Source organism: Chiloscyllium plagiosum, chromosome 4 (genome assembly GCF_004010195.1).
Source record: "Chiloscyllium plagiosum isolate BGI_BamShark_2017 chromosome 4, ASM401019v2, whole genome shotgun sequence".
NCBI classification, from domain to species: domain Eukaryota; kingdom Metazoa; phylum Chordata; class Chondrichthyes; order Orectolobiformes; family Hemiscylliidae; genus Chiloscyllium; species Chiloscyllium plagiosum.
Window position 1 is genome coordinate 68,196,341 of NC_057713.1, and position 22,805 is coordinate 68,219,145.

Below are 22,805 nucleotides of genomic sequence, written 5' to 3' on the forward strand. Positions count from 1 at the left end.
TCACCTCCATCAACATCGACCTGGCAAAGGAAACACTTACCACACTTTTAGAAGAGACCATCACACACACACACCAACCACCATCAATCACATTACCAACGAAAACATCATGAAGCTAGTGGACCTGTGCCTCACCACCCACTTCACTTTCAACAACATTGTCTACAAACAAACCAATGGCACACCTATGGGATCTCCGCTATCAGGAGTCATAGCAGAAGCGGTAATGCAAAGGCTAGAACAAACAGCCCTATCAACCATCAAACCAAAAATCTGGGTCCGCTACGTGGATGACATCTTTGTCATCACAAAACGAAACAAGATAGAAGAGACATTTAACATCATCAACAACATCCTCACAGGCATAAAGTTCACCAAGGAGGAAGAAACCGACAGCAAATTCTCATTCCTGGGCGTCACAGTCAAAAGAAAGGACAACGGAGAACTACAAACCTACGTATACAGAAAACCGACAAATACTGACCAAATACTTAACTACACCAGCAACCATCCCAACACACACAAACAAAGCTGTATCAGAACACTATTCCAATGAGCTACCACACACTGCAGCGCAGACGAACTTTGGAAAACAGAGGAGAACCACCTATACAACGTATTCAAGAAGAACGGATACTCAAAATACAGTGCGCAGATTCCTCCAGAGCAAACCATGACAAGCAGACCAAACACAGCCATAGACCCTAACCACCTTACCATACATCAAAGAAGTTTCAGAAATGACAGCCAGACTACTAAGACTCCTCGGAATTCTAGTAGTACACAAACCCATCAACACTCTCAAACAAAAACTAACAAACTTAAAAGACCCAGGACAACCCATGGACAAAACCAACGTCATCTACAAAATTCCATGCAAGGACTGCCACAAACACTACATAGGACAAACAGGAAGAAAGTTAGCCACCAGGATACACGAACACCAGCTAGCCACAAAAAGATACGACCCTCTCCCTCGTAGCCCTACACACGGATGAAAAAAACCACCATTTCGACTGGAATAACACATCTATCCTGGGACAGGCGAAGCAAAGACATGCCAGAGAATTCCTAGAGGCCTGGCACTCCAACCACAACGCCATAAACAAACACATAGATCTGGATGCCATCTATCAACCCCATAGAAAACGAACAGGAAATGACATCACCACAAACCCCAGGAACCCAATCCAGGACAAAGATATAAATAGAAAGCAGGAGACAATAGCTTCGCTTCACTTGGAGGTCGCCACTGATGATGTTACCTAGCCAGGTTATGAAACGTCTTGATATCAAACCTACAACTCAGCAAGCAAAACTACACCATAAACCTCAACCTGAGCTACAAACCTTTACAAACCTTGCATTAGTGAAGTGATGTATTGATTTGTATTATCTCAACCATTTGTTCTGTAACATCTACCTTACCTTTCTGCTTTGGAACTGTTTCTCTTCACAAACAAAATGGTAAGGATTTGATTTAACCACCTGAAATCACTTGAGATAAACTTGTTTCTGCAGAAATACAAAAACAATATTTTTTTTAAAAAGTGGACTGTTGAATAACTAAGGTTAAATAAGTTGTTCTCTCCCCCTAAAACAACTTGATTGGGGTTTACTGAAGGTGCATGAGACTGCCTTTTAAAATTGTGCAACGTGACGTGGTTTTGATTTTATAATAATAGTGTGCCATATATAGCTTATATCAAATCAGGTTAAACAATCAAATAGATTTTACAAGGCACATTGATTGAGCAGAATAGCAGACATGCCTCAGATCATAATTCAATTCATGAATGAACGAATTCCAAGAAGCTTAAGTTACAGTCAAGAAGATATTATGACCGTACAAATCCAATATATATATCAACAACAGTGCAGCTAGTGTCATGCCGAGCATTTGAATAGCATAAACCTTATCTTTAGAAGATCATTTAAAGTTGTTCATCTTAAATAATTTGTGATTTACTATGCCAGCAGATTCTCATAAAACTTCCAACAAAGCTTTAAAAACTGATATGACAGCAGGAAAGAGCCACACCAGTGAAGATGACGGTGATCCAACTGAACATAGACGAGTAAAGATGAAGAGAGGGTGAATATCCTCAACTTCTATTCAATTGTATTCTATATAGAGTCATAAAGATATACGGCACAGAAACAGACCATTCGATCCAACTCATTCATGCTGATCTGATATCCTAAATTAATCTAGTCCCATTTGCTAGCATTTGGCCTGTATCCATCCAAACCCTTCCTGTTCATATATCCATCCAGATGCCTTTTAAATGTTGCAATTGTACCAGCCTCCACCACTTCCTCTGGCAGCTCATTCCATACACACACCACTCTCTGCATGAAAAAGTTGCCCCTTAGGTCCCTTTTAAATCTTTTCCCTCTCACCCCAGGGAAAAGACCTTGTCTATTTATCCTATGCATGCCCCTCATGATTTTTATAAAACTTTTTATGAAGTCACCCTTCAGTATCCGATGCTCCAGGGAAAATATCCCCAATCATTTCAGCCTGTCCCTATAGCTCAAATTCTCCAACCCTGACAACATTCTTGTAAATCTTTTCTGAACTCTTTCTCATTTCACAACATGCATCCTGTAGCAGGGAGACCAGAATTGCATGCAGTATTTGAAAAGTGGCCTAACCAATGTCTTGTAGAGCCACAACATGACCTTCCAACTCCTATAACTCTATGTGCTTGCTAAATCCTTGAACAATGAAGGCAAGCATACCAAATGCCTCCTTCACTATCCTATCCACCTATGACTCCACTTTCAAAGAACGAAAAACCTGCACTCCAAGGTCTCTTTGTTCAGCACCATTCCCCAGGACCTCACCATTAGGTGTCTATGTCCTCCCTGATTTGCAGTTCTAAAATGTAGCACTTCCCATTTATCTAAATTAAACTCCATCTGCCACTCCTCAGTCCATTGGCCCATCTGATCAAGATCCCATTGTATGATGAGGTAACCTTCTTGAGGTTAGCTGTCAACTACTTCTTCAATTTTGGTGTAGTCTGCAAACTGTTACAACATGGGGTAGACCTCCCTTGCTAATTTAAACCAGAAACACAGATGATTTAACCTGTGCTGTAATCTGTTAAAATTCAAGAGGCCAAGAGCTATCCCAAAGGTCACTATTTAAAGTAAAAATTAACAACTTTTTTTTTAAAAAGTCTAACAGACCATAATTAACTAGCAACTATTTATAACTCTTTTCTCTAACCTATCTTTTACTTTCCCTTCTATAATATTTGTCCGTTAAAACCCCTGATTTAAGATTTACCAAAAAATTCAAATTTCAAAATCAGGCAGCTGTCAAATCTTCTTTATATCTTCCTCTGTCGTCTTCTTCGGGTTTCACATGTTGTTGATAGATAAAGGTACCTTTAAAGAGAGCTATTCTGAGGGCAGTCTGCATAAGTTGCTGGCATGGCAAATCTCCTCCAAATGTTCAATTTTGTTTTTGGTTTTATACCCCAGAGCATCGGATCATTTCATTTGTGTTAGTATTGTCAAAATACTAAACTCCAATCAAGTTTGGAGTTTAGTATCTTGGGATATAATTTAAACTGATTGGCTGAATTTGATTTTGTTTTTGTCTCCTAACAACCCAGGTACTGCTAGCTGCTGGACCAAATGTTACGTTGTAAATTCTCCAGCACTCTGTGATTGCTAAATCCTTCAACTCTCCAAGATACAGTACACCTCTACACCTTCATAACAAAACCTACTAACTATGCTCCTATGTTCACATCCAAATCATTGATATAAATGAATAAAAGCAGTGGACCCAGCACGGAACCTTGTGGCATACCGCTCGTCACAGGCCTCCAGTCTGAAAAGCAATTCTACATCACCACCCTCTGTCTTCTACCTTCAAGCTAAATCTGTATCCAAATAGCTAGTTATCCCTCATTTCCATGTGATGTAACCTTGATAATCAGTCTAACATAGTTGAACGCTTTACTGAGCAACCTCAATTATACTGACAACACAGGCGGGGCATATTTTGTTCAGTTAATCAAATGTTCGGATAACATAGTTTACCCAAGCATCAGGACTTTGAGAGCTTGTCTGGATAATCCAAAATTTGGATAAATTGATGTTCAGATAACTGAGGTTGCCCTGTAGATCACCTCTGAGCTGAAAATGTGTTGCTGGAAAAGCGCAGCAGGTCAGGCAGGAGAATCGACGTTTCGAGCATGAGCCCTTCTTCAGGAATCACCTCCCCTGCTCTGGCTTCATCAGTCCTCCACCAATGTCTCCAACAACTGTCCACCACCAATGTCAGGCAACGTCGATCTATAGTTCCCTGCCTTTTCCTTATCACCTTTCTTAAATATTGGTACCATATTAGCCAACCTCCAGTTTTCTGGCACCTCACCTGTGGCTATTGGTGACACAAATATCTCAGCAACATGCTCAGCAATCTCTTCCCTAGCTCCCCACAGAGTAACACCTGATCAGGGCCCAGATATTTATCCACCTTTGTGTTTTAAGACATCCAGCGCCACCACTTCTGTAATATGGACATTTTGTAAGATGCCCCTATTAATTTTCCCAAGTTCTCAATCTTCCATATACATCTCCACTGATGCAAAATATTCATTTAATATCTTCCCGATCTCCTGTGGTTCCACCTTGTGGCTTTGCTGATCTTTGAGGCGCCCTATTCTCTCCCTACTTACCCTTTTGTCCTTAATGTATTTATAAAATCCCTTTTGGATTCTCCTTAACGCCATTTGTCAAAGCTATCTCTTTTTGCCCTCCTGTTTCTCTCAAGTATTTTCCTACTACTTTTACACTGTTCTAGGGAATCACTCTATTTTCTGCTGACTATACCTGCCATATGCTACCTTCTTATTCTTGACCAAATCTTCTCTTTCTCTAGTCATCCAGCATCTCCTACACCTTACCCTTCACCCTTACCTACACCCTCCAGCTTTGTTCTTCACCCTAACAAGAACATACTATCTCTCTACTCTCATTATCACATTTTTGAAGGCTTACCATTTTCCAGCTATTTCTTTACCAGCAAATATCCGCCCCAATCAACTTTTAAAAATTCTTGCCTAATATAGTCAAAATTGGCCTTCTTCCAATTTAGAACTTCAACTTTTAGATCCAGTCTATCCTTTTCCATCACTATTTTAAAACTAATAGAAGTATGGTCACTGGCCCCAAAGTGCTCTCCCACTGACACCTCCGTCACCTGGCCTGCCTTATTTCCCAAGAGTAGGTCAAGTTTTGCACCTTCTCTAATAGGTACATCCACGTACTAAGTCAGAAAATGTTCTTATATGTACAGAAAAAATTCCCCTCCATCTAAACCCTTAACACTATGGTAGTCCCAGTCTATGTTTGGAAAGTTAAAATTCCCCCACCTTTATTATTCTTACTGATAGCTGAGACCACCTTACAAATTTGTTTTTCAATTTCCTGCTGACTATTGGGGTGCTTATAGTACAATCCCAATAAGGTAATTTTTTCTCAGTCCCATCCAAATAACTTCCCTGGACGTATTCTCAGGAATATCCTTCCTAAATGTTATCCTTAATCCACACCCCTTCCTCTCAGGGCAGGGTGGCTCAGTGGTTAGCACTGCAGCCTCATAGTACCAGGGTCCGAGGTTCGATTTCAGCCTCGGGTGACTGTCTGTGTGGGGTTTGCACATTCTCCCCGTGCCTGCATGGGTTTCCTCTGGGTTTTCCAGTTTTCTCCCACAGTCCAAAGATGTGCAGGTCAAATGAATTGGCTATGGTAAATTGCCCATAGTGTTGTGGTTCTGTTCGCCGAGCTGGGAATTTGTGTTGCAGACGTTTCGTCCCCTGTCTAGGTCTGTTTGGCTTGTCCTATAATAGTAGTGTTGTCCCAGTCGAATTCATGTTGCTTGTCATCTGCGTGTGTGGCTACTAAGGATTGCTGGTCATGTCATTTCGTGGCTAGTTGGTGTTCCTGGATGCGGATCGTTAGCTGTCTTCCTGTTTGTCCTTTGTAGTGTTTTGTGCAGTCCTTGCATGGGGTTTTGTACACTGCATTGGTTTTGCTCATGCTGGGTATCGAGTCCTTCGTTCTGGTGAGTTGTTGTCTGAGACTGGCTGTTGGTTTGTGGGCTGTTATGAGTTACTGAGCACCTAGACAGGGGACGAAACATCTGCAACACAAATTCCCAGCTCGGCGAACAGAACCACAACAACGAACACCCGAGCTACAAATCTTTTCACAAACTTTGAATTGCCCATAGTGTTAGGTGCATTAGTTAGAGGGAAATGGGTTTGTGTGGATTACTCTTCGGAGGGTCGGTGTGGACTGGTTGGGCTGAAGGACCTGTTTCCACACTGTAGGGAATCTAATCTAATTTTGCCGCAAACACTTTCAATCCCTCCTACCACACAGATGTACCCTGAAACATTACGATACTTGAAAACAGACAGCAAAGGCAGCAGCTGTGCAGGTTACTGCTGGGTCAAACAGCAATGAAGGTTTCTTTCTCCATTTGAGTCCCTGCTCTTTCTCTGTTGTCCTCTTTTTATTTTAAAGTGCTGTTGTTTTGAACATTGTTTTGGAACTTTTGGGGAAAAAAAATGTAACAGCTTATAATACAGTAATTACTGCTCTTAGAATCCAAGGAAATCAGCTCCACAACTGAAAATTACAGTTCTTATTCTAGGTAAATATAGTAATGTATTCCAATTTGCTTCAACCTCTTGACGTAGCAGGAACTATTTATGATTATTCAGTCAACAGAGGAGAAACAGCAAACCTGTGAACAACGCAGCTGTTTTACAACACGGTGTAGTGATTTACTGTTATAAATATAACAGCCTGTCTTTTATTCGTGGCAGAGTCCTTAACAGTAAGTCTGCAACCATAGACAATTGCTGACATTTTACTAAATTAATAATTTGGTCATTTATTGGGAGAATTGATAAGCTGAGAATTGCTGAGGGCAGTGCAGTGACTCAGTGGTTAGCACAGCTGCCACTCAGTGCCAGAGACTCATGTTTGGTTCCAGCTTCAGGCGACTGTGGAGCTTACACATTCAATCTGTGACTGCATTGGTTTCCACCAAGTGCCCAGTTTCCTCCCACAGTCAAAGATATGCAGGTTAGATGGATTGACCATGCTAGATTGGTCATATGTCCAGGGTGGTGCAGGCCGGGTGGATTAGCCATCATAAATGCTGGGTTATAGGGTAGGGTAGTGAGTCTGGGTGGGATGCCCTGTGTGGATTTGGTAGTCTAAATGACCTGTTTCTACACTGTAGAGATTCTATGATTCTATGTTGTGTTTTCCAACCCTGATAGGGTGCTGATGACATATAACTTTAATTATTATGAAGATATATTTATTGTTATAATCTTAATTGTATTTTCTTATTATTGTTAAACAGATTCAATAAATGAGACTATCAGACTTTGTTACAAATTGTTTAAACAATTCCTGTTATTCCTTTGAAAACCACAAATATTTCTTATAAAATCATAAGGCTGAATCTTCCCAACTCTATCATTGCAGGCCCAGATGCCTTTGGATGGGGTGAGGGAAGAAGAGAGAATGAGAGTGAGCAGGACTAGGGCCACCTGTCTGCTCCAGGTAGAGGGAGATAATTTAGTTGGCAGGGGGCCCAATTAAGGGTGACTTTATAACTATATGCAAACATTTTCCTGGTGTAGGTTCCTTTTGCTACAATTAGAAATTCCCTTCTACATGTGGAGACTGCGAGCTTGGTGACCATCTGAGCCAGAGGCTCCACGCTCTGATGAATTTATTTTTCCTTTCTGGTCTGAATTGTTTTTTTTCTGAGGGAAACGATGCCTGAATGTTAAGGTACTTCCACAGCCCTGAATCTGCCATTTAGGTGACTGCTGGTGGCAGTTGCAGGCTTGGGTTGATCACATTGTTTGGTCCTGAGGACCCAATAAAATTCCTGCTATAGAATTAAAGAATTATTAAAGCATAGAGAGAGGCAATTCAGCTAGTTTAGCCTACACAGGCTCTTTCCAGACAACTCGACTAGTCCCATTCCCCAACCCTTGTCACGTGGTTGTGCAGATTTCTTTCTTCAAATGCTTATCATGTTTGCTCACTCGATCAGACAGTGGATTCCATATCTTAACCATTTGCTTTGTAAAAAAAGCTTTTACTCATGTCATTGTTGGTTCTTTTGCCAATTCCTTTAATATGGTTCGCGGCTAATTCCCTACTGGTAATTATTTTATTCTGTCTACGCCCATTGTGATATTGAATACGTCTATCATATCGGCCCTCACCTATCTCTTTAAGGAGAGCAGTCACACTTTTCCAATCCATTCACTCATCCTTGGAAACATTTTTGTAAATCTTTTCTGTGCCCTCTCATTTCACCTTTTTTTTATGAAAATTTCATATCCTTACTAAAATGTGTGATGCCAAGAATTGCACACAATGCTACAGTCAAGGCTGAACCAGTGCTTGGTAAAAAGCCCATTGTGATTCCTTGCTTTTCAATTCATTTTTTGTATGTATAGATCACTCGGTCTTTTAATTGCTTTCTCAAACTGCCCTGTCACCTTCAACAATTTGATTCTCAGTCCCTCTGTTCCTGCACTCCCTTTAGACTGGTATACTTAATGTTATATTGCCTCTCATTATTTGTACCAAAATCTGTCACTTCACATTTGTGCATGAATTTTCATCTGCAACTTGTCTGCCCTTACTACCAACTATGTTCATTTGAAATTTGAAAGTTTTGATCTTTTGAACCACAGAATGTTTTCCTGTAATATTGTCATGCACAGTTGGTTCTGCTATAACACGGTAGTCCTATTATCATGTAATCCCGTGTTATAAGGAAATCACAGAATAGCAGCACTATTTAAACAAATGGGGTCAGAATCACATTAAAACTAGTACATGCTTTAAAAGTTCACATTTTAGAGACAATGTCCCCAATTCTTCAATCGCGTTATAGTGAATTCACATTAATGAAACTTGCGTTATAGCAGAATGACTGCATGTTCTTTATAACACACTCTCAATTTTACTACAAATAAAGAACTGAAATATCCTCAAAGTAAAGGATGCATTTTTGTAGAAAACGTAACTTTTAGAATATTAAGTTTTTTTTTTAAATATATGGACATATATTTAAAGGATAGTAGTGGGAAGTTGCGTGTGGAGGCGGAAGAGATTTTTTTAAATATATGGACATCAAGTCTGAAATAAGTGATCATTTTAACAGCCCTGGTTTTCACTTTTGTCAACTTGTCTGTTTTGATGCCTTTTTTAGTCATGAACTCGATGCTGAAGAGAATCCAGTTGTGGCATTAGAAGATGCATACTTAGCTCTTGGCTTCAAGTACCATGCCAGTAAAAAGTAAGAATACTTTAAGATCATAATGATTTAACTAAAGCCTGCACATGAATAGATCAGACTGAAGAATACTGTTCAGACACAGACTGTGCCTAGAATGCTATAGTTCAGAGAGCCTGTGCTCCTGTGATAATATCTGGGTCCATGACTAATTTGCCCGGTAACCTGTTAAAGGGACTTAAATCGACATCATTCCACAACAACTGTGCTTTTTAATCAGTCTAAGTTGTTGCATTATCAATGTCATAGATAAATGAGGATAAAGAAGACCAGGAAAATGGATGAAATATACATATAAGTAAAATATTTCAGCCAAGTTGTCCATGATATAATATGAAACCAATAAATTCAGAAATCTCTCAATTTTTTTTCCTGAAACCGGGTGAACGTTGATGATTGTTTACATGAATTAGCTTAATTACAAACGTTAGGGAATCAGATCTGTAACTAATTCCATTTTTTTGGCAGTACAGTGATAAAGTTATAGTTTCCAACAGCAATAGTTAGAGTTAAATCTCAATGCAAGAGTTTTAAAATTGCTACAGTGCACATTTGTCCCACAGTCCACACCCAAGAAAAATGTTAAATGCCTTTGTGTCTACCTTTTTAATTTTCACAGCATTTCAAAATTAGGGCATGCACAGTATCGTAAATTCACTGAGCTGACGTCCAGACACGTTGACTTGCATCAGCCACCAGCTACCAAAAATAAACACATATTCTTCAGTGAAGAAGGAGACGTTGTAAAATTTAAGAAGAGCAGAACATTAGAAAAGGTAATAAAAATTGTACCCCATAGATTGAGTGACGCAGGGGCCAGCACCTTGGGTATCATTTGATTTCAGCTTGAGTTGCAAGCAAGTACATTCCTGGCCCAATTGGGCTCTTTCATTGTTAAGAATGAGCAAATACAGGCTTGAAATATTCTCCTTCGTGACGTTTGTTTGTAATCTTAATTTAATAAAGTTTATAAATTTTAAAATAATTTGGTCAAACTGCTGATGAGTATCACAGATAAGATAGTGTTGTTTATGCACATCTGAATGTATCACATAATGATATGCCACAGTCATGTTATCATTTAGTTCTCTCTTGCACAGTAGAAATAAGAAGTATTTTTTGAGTTGATTGATTATTGCTTGTTTTAATGATTTCAGGTACAAAGATTTTTAAAACAAATTGTGCCTTCAAATGATCCTCTTTCATCTGACACAGAGACTCCGCCTTGTGTGGTACGCAGCTCTGAGGAATGTAGCAACTCTGAGCAGCACCACAGTCCTGAAGCAGAGAGCTCCACTGTATGTGAAAAGAGCAATAGGGGAGATGGAGATGATGGAACTTGTGTTGATGAGAAATTCATAACTTGTGTCAGTGATCCCTCCAAATTGAATAAATGCATTAAAGGCAACAATGAAGAGCTTCCTGAAAAGTATGATATGACCCCTGCTTCTCCCAAAAACTTTGAACCATTTTTTGACAGACAGCTGGTTCCTCTGGATGTACCAGACTTTCTTCTTCATGCTACTGATGTAACTGAGAGGGATGATGAATGTATGTATAAAACCTAAGTATCCAAACACTATTTTGTTGAGTCTCGGATCCAAACCACAATTTCAAGTTTTTTTCAAATTCCTTTTCAATTTTGTAAAAGAGGGCCTATTTCAAAGTAAAATGTTCGCTGTTAATCCCAGAATCATGTACAATGTTAAACCTTCTTAATCTATCATCAAGAAGCAAGTTTAAATTCAGTAGAAATGCATAAGTGTTTTATATTAAAGTTGTAAAATATATTAACCTATTCTGTAATATGTTCAAATGTTTATATGGGAGTCAATTAGCTCAGTTGGCTGGATGGCTGGTTTTTGTTGCACAGTGATGCCAACAGCATGGGTTCAATTCTCAAACTGGCTGAGGTTACCGTGAATGACTCTCTTCCTCAATCTCTCTCCTCGCCTGAAGTACAGTGAACCTCTATTTAAGCCACCACCAATTGTCTCTGTCTAATGAGAGAGCAGCCATTTGATGTGTTGGACAATGGTGACTTTGTTTATATGTAGCAATTTGAGAACAAGTTTAAAAAATAATCTTTACCAATTTTTAAAAATATTTGACTGTTCAATTTTGTTGTCTCTTTATGTCCTCCCTTGCCATTTATAAATTTCTGAGCAAGAAGGCAGACAGTTCAACTTTGTACAAAACCTCTTAGCACGTCCTGTTTGGTGCAACTTAAGAACAATTTGGTCAAAATGCTCAAATCCACTCTGCCAGTTTAGGAATTTCTAGTTACAACTGCTGTATTTACTTGAAAACAACCACTAGTCTACTTTTACTTCATTGTATGTGTGCAGGAGTCCAGAGTCAACGCATGTTGACATGTTCCTGAGAAGTATTTTATTTAGAAGACTTTAGCTAACTGTATGACCATCACTGGTGAAAGTTTATTGGGTTTTTTTTATGGAGCATGGCACACACATGCACTGATCAATACGATTTTGTTGAAAATTTTTGATCATTATAATAAGTAAGTGTTAAACTGTTGCAACTATTTTGCAGTGCAAACTACAAAGAATGTTAGAAAGGACAAAAAGAGAAGGAAGAAGAAAAAGAAAGTTATTGATATTCCCCCTGACATAGTAGCAGTTCCAGAATTGACCAAATACTGGGTCCAGCGTTACAGACTGTTTTCGCGCTTTGATGAGGGAATCAAACTTGATCAGGGTTGGTAACTGAACTGAACTTTGTGACTTTTTTTGTCCTATTTCTGAATCCACGGTGCAGGCCACACCATTACTGGTGAGCAGATTGACATCTTGCATATCTGCTGGTTACATTGTGATGAAATCAAATGATATAAATATCTATATTAATATCACTTTTAGAGCTGACATTTCAAAATAGTGACATATGGGTCTCAGTTACTTTTGCCGACAGTAAGTAGGAAAGAAGAAACCCCTAAAGTATTTATGAGAAATTCTGTTATGATTTACACTAGTCAGAGTAAACTTTTGAAGGGCTTTGTTCTCAATTCAAAATGATTAAGAATTGATTTTAGTTGAGAAAACCCAGCAATTGAAATCTTTTAGGATGTTTCAGCGGAGACTTGTCCGGAGTCAGAAGCAAGTATAGTTTATTTTTGCTAGAAAGAAATTTTTCCAGAGTAGTTCAGTAAAAACTTAACTCAACACATATTTAGTTTGTGTAGCTTCCAGACCAGAAAGGTTTGGTTTGATCTGTGTAGGTTATTAGAAGCTGAGAAAGTTTAAGCTGTCTGTTTAGTATTTATGTAAGAAGATTGCTTAGTTCACAGACAAGATCCGTAGTTCACAGGCAAATCAGCTGAGTAGAACTTTAAAAATTTATGCAGAGGGATAACTGCATTGCACTTGAATTTCTATAAACTTAGTGTTAGGACTTTTGTTGAAAGCTTTGTTTTGCTGTATGTTTTGAAATATTTTCAAAATGTCCTTCATATTTTTTGTTGTTTTTATCCTTTTATAGCAAACTTGTTAAAGAAACTCTGCAGGCTCATATAATTGTGTCTTAGTGTCTGTACACCACATTAACAAACAAAAATCAAGCCAGATTACATTCGCTAATCTGACTTGTTCAGTGATATCATCAGCTGGGATAATAACACATGTTACAAGGGTGGTATTCCTTTGAGTACAAACTTGTTTGGTTGGGATCCTTTGGTATGATGGCCATCCAGTTGCTCCATTTGAGATGGAATTTGTAAAAATATATTGAGGGATAATTCATATTTACATGTTGGGAACAGTATTTAGGATTCCATATACAGAGATGGGACTTTGTATGTTGCTGCGAGGCAGCTTAAAAATATTATCGGGGGCATGAGCTTTTTCTTGTCTTTGTGTGCGGTTGGTTTTGGCTGGCCTGCAATTAACAGTGGAAGATGCTGTGTCTGTGATGCATCTTGGATTTGTGTAGCAGCATTCATATTTTAAAATTTAACTATTTAATGCAATATAAATGTGAATTGTGTCTTTGTCTTCCAGAAGGCTGGTTTTCGGTCACTCCTGAGAAGATTGCTGAGCACATTGCCAATCGTGTCATGCAGAGTTCTCAATGTGATATCATTGTTGATGCATTTTGTGGAGTTGGAGGCAATTCAATTCAGTTTGCGTTAACTGGAAAGAGAGGTACAGGACTATGACTTTGAGATGCTTATTCAGCCGTCCTGGAGAAATCCAGCTGTGTCTGTATTGCCTTGTAATAGTGACTTGTATATCAAGGCCATTTACTGATGTAGAATGACGACTAAACATTTAAAGTTACCTATACAAGGTGATAACATACCAACCCAGAACAGTTTTACAAAACAGTGTGAATCAGGTTGGTTAGTTGAACATATTGGCTATGTTCATATTTATTCCCGATTACAATACACAATGCAGAAAAGGTAGTGTGCTGATTTGTTTATGTTGATCTAAGTAATGGTAGCCACCATAAATAATATATAAAAATATTGGATATTAAGCATTAATTTGATTATCTGTAAAGTAATAAATAGTCCACATAAAGCTTTGGTATCATTCAAAATTAAAGGGCTTCAGTTTAAGGTGAGAAGGGAAAGATTTAAAGGGACCGAATGGAAATTTTTTTTCATGCAGAGGGTGGAACGTTTACGCAATGAGCTGCTAGAGGAAGTGGTGGAGGCTGGTACAATTACAACATTTAAAATTTATCTGGATGGGTACATGAACAGGGAGGGTTAGAGGGATATTGGCCAAATGCTGGCAAATGGGCCGAGATTAATTTAAGATATCTGGTCGGCACATTTATCTTTACTTCTAGATGTTTATCGGTCAATTTTGCCGTTATCAAGTTAATTGTGTTGATATTTGAGAATTACATACTTTTCAACACTTGAAATCCAACTATCAATTCTAATACTTACAGGTCAGATTAGGTAAAAGTTGCATTCCATGTAAAGTTCTATAGTTATTCTGAATCTCAGAAAAATATACCCAATATCTCTTCCTGTCCTTAACAGTTCTTCTGGGTAACATTGCTTGGTGCTGATTATTAGCAGTTTTGACTGCTAATTAATGAGGATTTATGGTGGGAATAAGTTCTGTCTACTTCCTAGAGGTGCAGTGTTCTGGTACAGCAAACCTTCTTATAACCTTAATGATAATGTAGTCAGAGATGCAAATCCAGACTTGATAATCTCTTTACATACAATTTTAACTTGAATGGATGTTTTTCATTGTCAAGTGTTCTTCCCACATCTTTTCTGTAAGTAAGGCCTCATTGTAAGCCCCGTTTAGAACATAGAACAGTACAGCACAGCACAGCACAGGTCCTTCAGCCACTGATATTATGCTGACCTTTTATCCTACTCTGTTTTATTTTCCCCAAGCATAATAGCAATGCTGTTTTTTCTACTTGCATGCAAGGTTCCTGTCGACCATTTGGCTCTAGAAATGAGAAATTTTAAATATTTTAAAAACAAACTTGGAAGAGAAGAAAGCTATTTGGATTCTCAAGCCTGTTCAAACATTCAGTAAAATCATCTGTTTGTGTTTCAAGTTCCACATTTCTTTTGAGCCTGGATAATCTTAGTTCTCTTATCTGACAAAACTTTGTTTAACTCCACCTCAAAAGTATTCAATGATACCACCTTTTGACAAAGTCAGAAGTCGCACAATACCAGGTTATAGTCCAACAAGTTTATTTGAAATCACAAGCTTTTGGAGAGCTGCTTCTTTGTCAGGTGAACCCACTTCACCTAATGAAGGAGCAGTGATTCAAAAGCTTGTGCTTTCAAATAAATCTGTTGAATTATAACCTGGTGTTGTGTGACTTCTGACTTTGTCCAACCCAGTCCAACACCGGCACCTCCGCATTATGACCACCTTCTGAGGCAGAGTTCCAAAGTCGCACAACGTTCTGAGGGAAAGAAAATTCTCCACATTTCTGTTCTGAAAATGTTGCCAGTAACTTTTAAATAGTGCCCCCACCCCCTTAGTCCTTTAATTCTGGATTCCCCTTGAGATGAAACATCTCTTCTGTGTCCACCTTCTCATGACCTTTTCAAGATCATGTATGCTTAACTCAAATCACCCCTCACTCTTCTAAACTCCAGTAAAAACAAGTCCAGCCATACCAACTTTTCCTCAAAAGACAACTGCTCATTCATGTTTTATTCCAGTAAACCACCTGTAAGTATTTCCTGAAGGATATCACAATTGCACACAGCATTTCAGATCTGGTCTAACCAATGAACTGTATGACTGAAACATAACATCCTTTTGTTTTGTTCAATTCCTTACAAAGAATAGCATTATATTAGTTTTAATAACTTGCTGTATATGCATGCTCGCATTTATGACTGATGCACTTGAAAACTTGCATCACTCTACATCTTGGAATTTTGCAGTCATTCTCTATTTAAATAGTACTGTACTTGTTTGTTATTTTTCCTGCCAAAGTGACCAGCTTCACATTTTTCCCATGTTATATTTAGTATACCAATTTTTTTGCCAACTCACTCAGCTATCTATCTGTGTCTGTCTACAACCACCTTTGGGTCATTTATGAATTTAAACTAAGGCCCTCTCCAGGTTGCATTCTTGAGTCTGTTTGAAGTCTGAACACAATGCAGGACTGTATAAAGTACGATTTGTAAGTAGCGGAAATGTTCAAATATTAGATATTTAAAATTATATCTTGCAGGGATTGTGTTCATAAGTCCAAGCATTCCTAAGTCAGATGTTTGGAAGTCAGGGAGCCCCTGTATTATGCATTTACTTGCTTCATCTAAATCATGAGACATTTCCCATTCTTCCCATGAGATTTCCAGATTGAAAGACCCTGGATATGTCGTTGGGAGATCCTTGTGAGGAACTGGAGGCAAATACTTGGTGGGAATGGTCATTTTCTCAGCCCTAAGAACAGAACTGTTTCCAACAAGGTCGCAAGTCATCTTCTAGGACAATTCAAGTATCTTTCAGCATATCCAAAGACATAGCTCGTTGAGGCTAAAAACTCTACCTTTATCTTCATTATCTGAGTTTTGCAGATAAACTAGAAAAGCCCCTCCACTTTTATACGTATAGTGGCAATTAGTCATTATAAGTTTCTATAGTGTTCTGTCATCTCACTAGTGGTAGCATTCCAGCTTTGCGTTTCAACTACACGAAAACTATATTTTGGCCTCCCAAATTGTAACAATTTTTAAATCCTTTAACAAACATTAACCATATATAATTTTAAAATAGGGACTGCTGTAAATTAAATTTGGTCTCTGGCCTCTCAACTGTTTTCACCCAAAGACAAAGCTTAATCATCATTCCCTTTGTGTGTTGCCATAGGAGATTACCTAACACTATCTTAAATTGGAGTGTGGTGCTGGAAAAGCACAGCTCTTCATCTTATGCTCGAAACATTGACTCCCTCTTGCTCAGATGTTGACTGACTGTCTGTGCTTTTCTAGCACCACACTCTTAGACTCTTGATCTCCAGCATCTGCAGTCCTCACTTTCTCCTAATTTCTTAAAATTGTTGTGTGAATCATGTACTCTCTTATTTTAACACTATCATTTTCTAATAATCTCTCAAATAATAATTGTACAGCACAAAAGGACAGTTGGCCCATTCTGTTAATATTATATGGCAAAACCATTAACCACTGTAAACTCAATTTCCAGCTCTTGATTTGTAGCATTGTAGATTTCAGCACGACAGATTTTTATTCAAGTACCTATTAAATGTGATGAGCCTTTTTCTCTCCACATCATCCTCTGATTTAAAAAGAAAATTCCCCTCAACTGCCTTCTCACCATTCAGCCAATGACATTAAATTGATGTTTCTTCTTGTTTTCTCCTGAGGGAAATGAGATTTTGCTATTCACTTTTTCAAAACCCTTTCTTTTCATTTTATATGCTTCAATTAATTCTCCCAACAGCCACTGTTGGAAGCAGAAAAACTCTCGCCTGTAAAAACGTTTCCCATAGCTACAGTTCTCCAGTAAATTACAACTTTGTCCTGATCAGTTGAATAAATAATGCGTCATAAGCTCCAGAAACTGAAATTTTCCACGCTTATTGAAAGGGAATCACGATTAATGCAAAGAAAATGTTTAAAACCTTGTGTTCTTTGGTCGAAAACATGGGAGAACTAATTGTGTTATTCTAATCAGAATAAAACTGGGGCAAATGGAGAATGTTTTGTTTTTAATTAAGCTATGACTTTAAAACAGGATTAGGTAAGGTGGACAGTGAGAGTCTTTCTCCTAGGATGATGACGTCGCCTTGCACGAGGGGACATAGCTGCAAATAGAGGGGTGATAGATTTAATACAGATGTCAAGAGGCAGGTTCTTTATTCAGAGAGTGGTAAGGGTGTGGAATGTCCTGCCTGCCAATGTAGTTAACTCGGTCACATTAGGGGCATTTAAAACAGTCGTTGGATAAGTGTTTGTATGATGATGGGATAGTGTAGGGGGATGGGCTTAGATTAGTTCACAGGTCAGTGCAACATCGAAGGCCAAAGAGCCTGTTCTGCACTGTGTTATTCTATGTTCTATGAATCAGCTCTGAGTGAACAGAATGTCTGTCAGCCAGGACTCCCTGTTTGGGATGTTAATCTTGACCAATCAGGGAACTCATTCTATGAAGTTCATTTGACTGAACTTGTTACTCCAACCTCCAACAGAGCAACTAAAACCTTTAAGGATTCCTTATTTTTTAAACCTCCACTTTTCTGCCAGTTAGACAACTATTCTAAGTATAGGTAGGTTTTTGAATGCCAAATGCTTCTTGTCAGGTTTCGATTTGGTCTCAGCACTTTGTACTGGCACTTAAATAAGCATTAATTACAGACTTTTCCCTGTTGCATTACTAATTGGAATATCTACAATAGGTACAATGGATAACTTTGTATTTTTATTTTTATTTATTTTGACAAAAAACTTGCTTGACCAGGAAAGTGCAATTTATATATTTCCTAACCGACCGTATTTTCTGTTTCAGTGATTGCTGTTGATATTGATCCTGTGAAAATAGACTTTGCACAAAACAATGCTAGAGTCTATGGAGTGTCTGAACAGATTGAATTTATCCTCGGTGACTTCATGCTGCTGGCTTCTGACCTAAAGGCCGATGCTGTTTTCCTCAGTCCTCCGTGGGGAGGCCCTGATTACGTCAATGCAGAAATCTTTGACCTGAAGACTATGATGTCTCTTGATGGATATCCTTCAAAGCCTATATTCAGAGTTTTAAAATATATCTTTATAGTAGAGAAATTAGGTTTGTTAATATTTGTTTTTAAATTTTTTAGCACATTTGTGAATTTTGATTAACATTACAACTTGTAATGCTCTTACAAAACAGTTGAGCATTGTGCAGTAAATGAAAATCCAGAACCTCTTGCCATATAACACTGTTTCACTTTAACATCGGTCGTTTATGGGGTCTGCATTTTTGTTTAGCATTGCAGGATTCATTTTAACATCATTCCCCACCAATCTGGGTAGATCTGACCTGGTAGAAAGTGAGGAATGTAGATGCTGGAGATCCAGGAGAAAGTGAGGACTTTCTCCTCGACCTGACTGGTGCCCATAATGGAGCAGTTCTTTTGCTGCTGAATCTCTGACTCACGGCCCTGCTGCTCCCAGACTCCCTGTCTATGTATGTTTGTCCTCATCAAATCTGCCCTGCTTTCCTACTTACTACTTCCATCTCACAAATCTATCTTTTAAGGATGGTTCAAGGTACAGATTTGGATAACACCAGACCTTCAGCATTGCATCTGTGCGAATGCACGTTCCAGTGGTGCAGATATCATGAGTTGGAATAAGTAGTTGCCTTCAATGTGCACAGTAGTATGTGAAACCAGGAATAAGTTTACTTGTGCATATGTTTTCACAAGTTACTGCGTTCTTAGTAACACCACAGATACAAGTTGTTCTGATATAATGTGACAGCTGTGTTTCTCTGCAAACTCATGCTATAGAAAGTCATGCTATGAAAAGCCTGTGGGAGATCCCAAAGAAAATTGCTAAACCTGCTCAGAAGAAAGTTCACATTATCCAAACAACATTCACAGTTTGTCAATCGTATTATAGCCAATTCGAGGTGACGAAACACATCAACCTGTATGTATTTCCTGGTTAGGATCTCAAAAACCCATTCACCTTGTGCAGGCCATCTCAGGAACAGAAGTAAAGGTCATTTTGCTCTTTAAGCCTGCTCCACAATTCAGTAAGATTGGGGCTGTTTTTGTTGTGGTCTCAGCTTCACTTTCCTAACTGTCCCTGAAAATATTGACTCCCTTTTATATCAAAATATTAATGTAACTTCACCTTAAATAAATTCAAAGGTATATCCTTCCCTACCTTCTGTTTAAGAGAATTCCATATTCTGATGATACTCTAAGAGAAAACAACATCTCATTACATCTATCTAAGAGGGAGACCTCTTTCTTAACATGCATCCCCTGGGTTTAATCTCCCCCAGAGAAATCATCCTCCAGGTATCTCCTCTATCTAGACTCCCTGTACAGCTTATATATTTCAAAAAGATCATTCTCAATCTAAATTCTGGTGCATATATAGACCTAACTTGTTTAAATTGTCTTCATAATATTAAACCTTTCATCCCAGGAATGAATTGAGCAAGTTGTATCTAAATTACTTTTTAAATGGTACACTGCTTTTCTGTTCTTCGTGCTGAAGTATTTACCCACACTTTACTCCATCTTCCAATTCTTTTCTGACTCATTCAACTTATCCATGTCTTTTTGCATGTGGTTAGCACTGTTGTCTCATGGTGCCAGAGTTCGATTCCAGCCCCCGGCGACTGTCTGTGTGGAGTTTGCACATTTTCCCTGTGTTTGCATGAGTGTCTTCCGGGTCCTCCGGTTTCCTCCCACAATCCAATGATGTGCAGGTTAGGTGAATTGGCCATGTTAAATTGCCCATAGTGTTCATGGATGTGTACATTACGTGCATTAGTAAGGGGTAAATATAGTGTGGTAGGATAGGGGAATGGGTCTGGGTGGGATACTCTTCGGAGGGTTGATGTGGACTTTTTGGGCCAAAGAGCCTGTTTCCACACTTGGATTCAATATATCTCTACCTCCTCTTGATGACTTACATTCCAAACTCTCTCTCTTCTTGGCAACTTAGCTTGGTGTCATTGGAAAATTTTGTCTCCTTTTCTTTGGCACCCTCATCTAAATTATTGATAGATATTGGAAATAGTTGAGAACCCATCACTACTGGGCACTTCACCAGTTAAAAAAGATCAATTTATCACTACTGTCTGCTTTATGTTAGCTAAGCAATCCTTTATCAATGCTAATTTGTTAGCATTTACACCATGTGCTTTTATTTTGAATTAGATTACCTACAGTGTGGAAACAGGCCCTTCGGCCCAACAAGTCCACACCGACCCGCCGAAGCGTAACCCACCCAGACCCATTCTCCTACATTTACCCCTTACCTAACACTACGGGCAATTTAGCGTGGCCAATTCACCTAACCTGCACATTTTTGGATTGTGGGAGGAAACCGGAGCACCCGGAGGAAACCCACGCAGTCACGGGGAGAATGTGCAAACTCCACACAGTCAGTCGCCTGAGGCGGGAATTGAACCCGGGTCTCTGGCGCTGTGAGGCAGCAGTGCTAACCACTGTGCCACCGTGCCGCCCACATTTTGTACAGCAAGGCTGTACAGCTAACCACATTTTGTACAGCAAGGCTTATCAAATGCTTTGTGGAAAAACAAGTGCGCTTCATTTACTAATTGTCGTCAATTCACTGTGGATGTTACTTTGACCAAAAAAAACTCTCATTAAATATGATTAAGCAATCAGATTAAGTAGTTAAAATTTAAATTTGGGCTGCGGTTCAGTGACCAGAGATGTGACTGCAGGTGAGGCAGGCATGGTAATCCGGTGGGGATAGTGTTCTAGGAGCCTAGGCTCCTGCAATAGTCCAATGAGGAGTCCAGGACTGGAAGGCATAGGTTTAGGGTGAGAGCGGAAAATTTTAAAAGGGGCCTAAGGGGCAACTTTTCAAGCAAAAGGTGGTGTGTGTGTAAAGGATGAGCTGCCAGAGGAGGTGGTAGAGGCTGGTACACTTCGAGCATTTTAAAAGGCATCTGGATGGATACATGAATAGGAAGGGTTTAGAGAGAAATGGGCCAAATGCTGGCAAATGGGACTAGATTAATTCAGGATATCTGGTTGGCATGGATGAGTTTGATCGGAGGGTCTGTTTCCATGCTGTTCATCTCTATGAATCTAGTCAGAAAATAATTGATAAAATCATTTTTAGAATTCTATAAATAGAAAAACTGAAGTTTGGATGAAAAGCTAAACTAATGGCATTCCTTTTAGAACATAGAACATTACAACGCAGTACATACCCTTCGGCCTTCGATGAAGCCCATCTAACCTATACTATTCTATTATTGTCCATATCCTATCCAATGACCACTGAAATGCCCTTAAAGTTGGTGAGTCTTCTACTGTTGCAGGCAGTGCATTCTAAGCCCCAACCACTCCCTGAGTAAAGAAACTACCTCTGACATCTAGGTAAAAACAATGACTGCAGATGCTGGAAACCAGATTCTGGATCAGTGGTGCTGGAAGAGCACAGCAATTCAGGCAGCATCCGGTGCTGCTCATCGGATGCTGCCTGAATTGCTGTGCTCTTCCAGCACCACTGATCCAGTACCTCTGACATCTGTCCTATATCTATCACCCCTCAATTTAAAGGTATGCCCCCTTGTGCTAGCCATTGCCATCCAAGGAAAAAGGCTCACTTGTCCAACCTCTCTAACCCTCTTATTAACTTATGTGTTTCAATTAAGTTGCCTCTCAACCTTCTCTCTAACAAAAACAGGTTCAACTCCCTCAGCCTTTCCACGTAAGACCTTCCTTCCACACCAGGCAACATCCTGGTAAATCTCCTCTGAACCCTTTCCAAAGCTTCCTGTAATGCAGTGACCAGAACTGTACGCGATACTCCAAATGTGGCCGCACCAGAGTTATGTACAGCTTCATCATGATATTATGGATCCAAAACTCAGTCCCTCTACCAATAAAGGTTTCGTCCTGAAAAGAGTGGAAGCAAAGTCTGAATATATTTAAAACAAAGGTCAATGGCTTCTTGACAAACAAATATGATGAATAGTATATCATGTTTATATAAAGTTAAAAATCACACAACACCAGATTATAGACCAACAGATTTAATTGGAAGCACACTAGCTTTCGGAGCGACTCTCCTTCATCAGGTGATTATGGAGGGCTCGATCGTAACACAGAATTTATAGCAAAAATTTGCAGTGTGATGTAACTGAAATTATACATTGAAAAATTGATTGTCTGTTAAGCCTTTCATCTGTTAGAATACAGTGACAGTTTCACTTCTTTCATGTGTAAACCACAAAACCCTTTTTTT

At 39.0% G+C, this 22,805-nt stretch overlaps 1 protein-coding gene across 8 annotated transcripts in view; it reads left to right on the top strand.

Annotated features, from left to right (window-relative positions):
* The window catches only part of tgs1 (trimethylguanosine synthase 1), a 52,815-nt gene that overhangs the window by 13,293 nt on the left and 16,717 nt on the right, over positions 1–22,805 (top strand). For 6 of the 8 annotated variants that reach the window (XR_006311414.1, XM_043688369.1, XM_043688371.1 and 3 more), the window contains 7 exons: positions 1,978–2,095; positions 9,287–9,373; positions 9,990–10,146; positions 10,528–10,921; positions 11,924–12,088; positions 13,387–13,530; positions 18,367–18,583. Coding sequence is in view for 7 of the 8 variants with exons in the window: in XM_043688369.1 (XP_043544304.1) it covers positions 1,978–2,095; positions 9,287–9,373; positions 9,990–10,146; positions 10,528–10,921; positions 11,924–12,088; positions 13,387–13,530; positions 18,367–18,583 (1,282 nt within the window). In the remaining variant the exon portion in view is untranslated. Of the gene's footprint in view, positions 1–1,977; positions 2,096–9,286; positions 9,374–9,989; positions 10,147–10,527; positions 10,922–11,923; positions 12,089–13,386; positions 13,531–18,366; positions 18,643–22,805 lie in introns of all 8 variants that reach the window. The other 2 variants (XM_043688372.1, XM_043688370.1) reach the window with 2 other exon arrangements.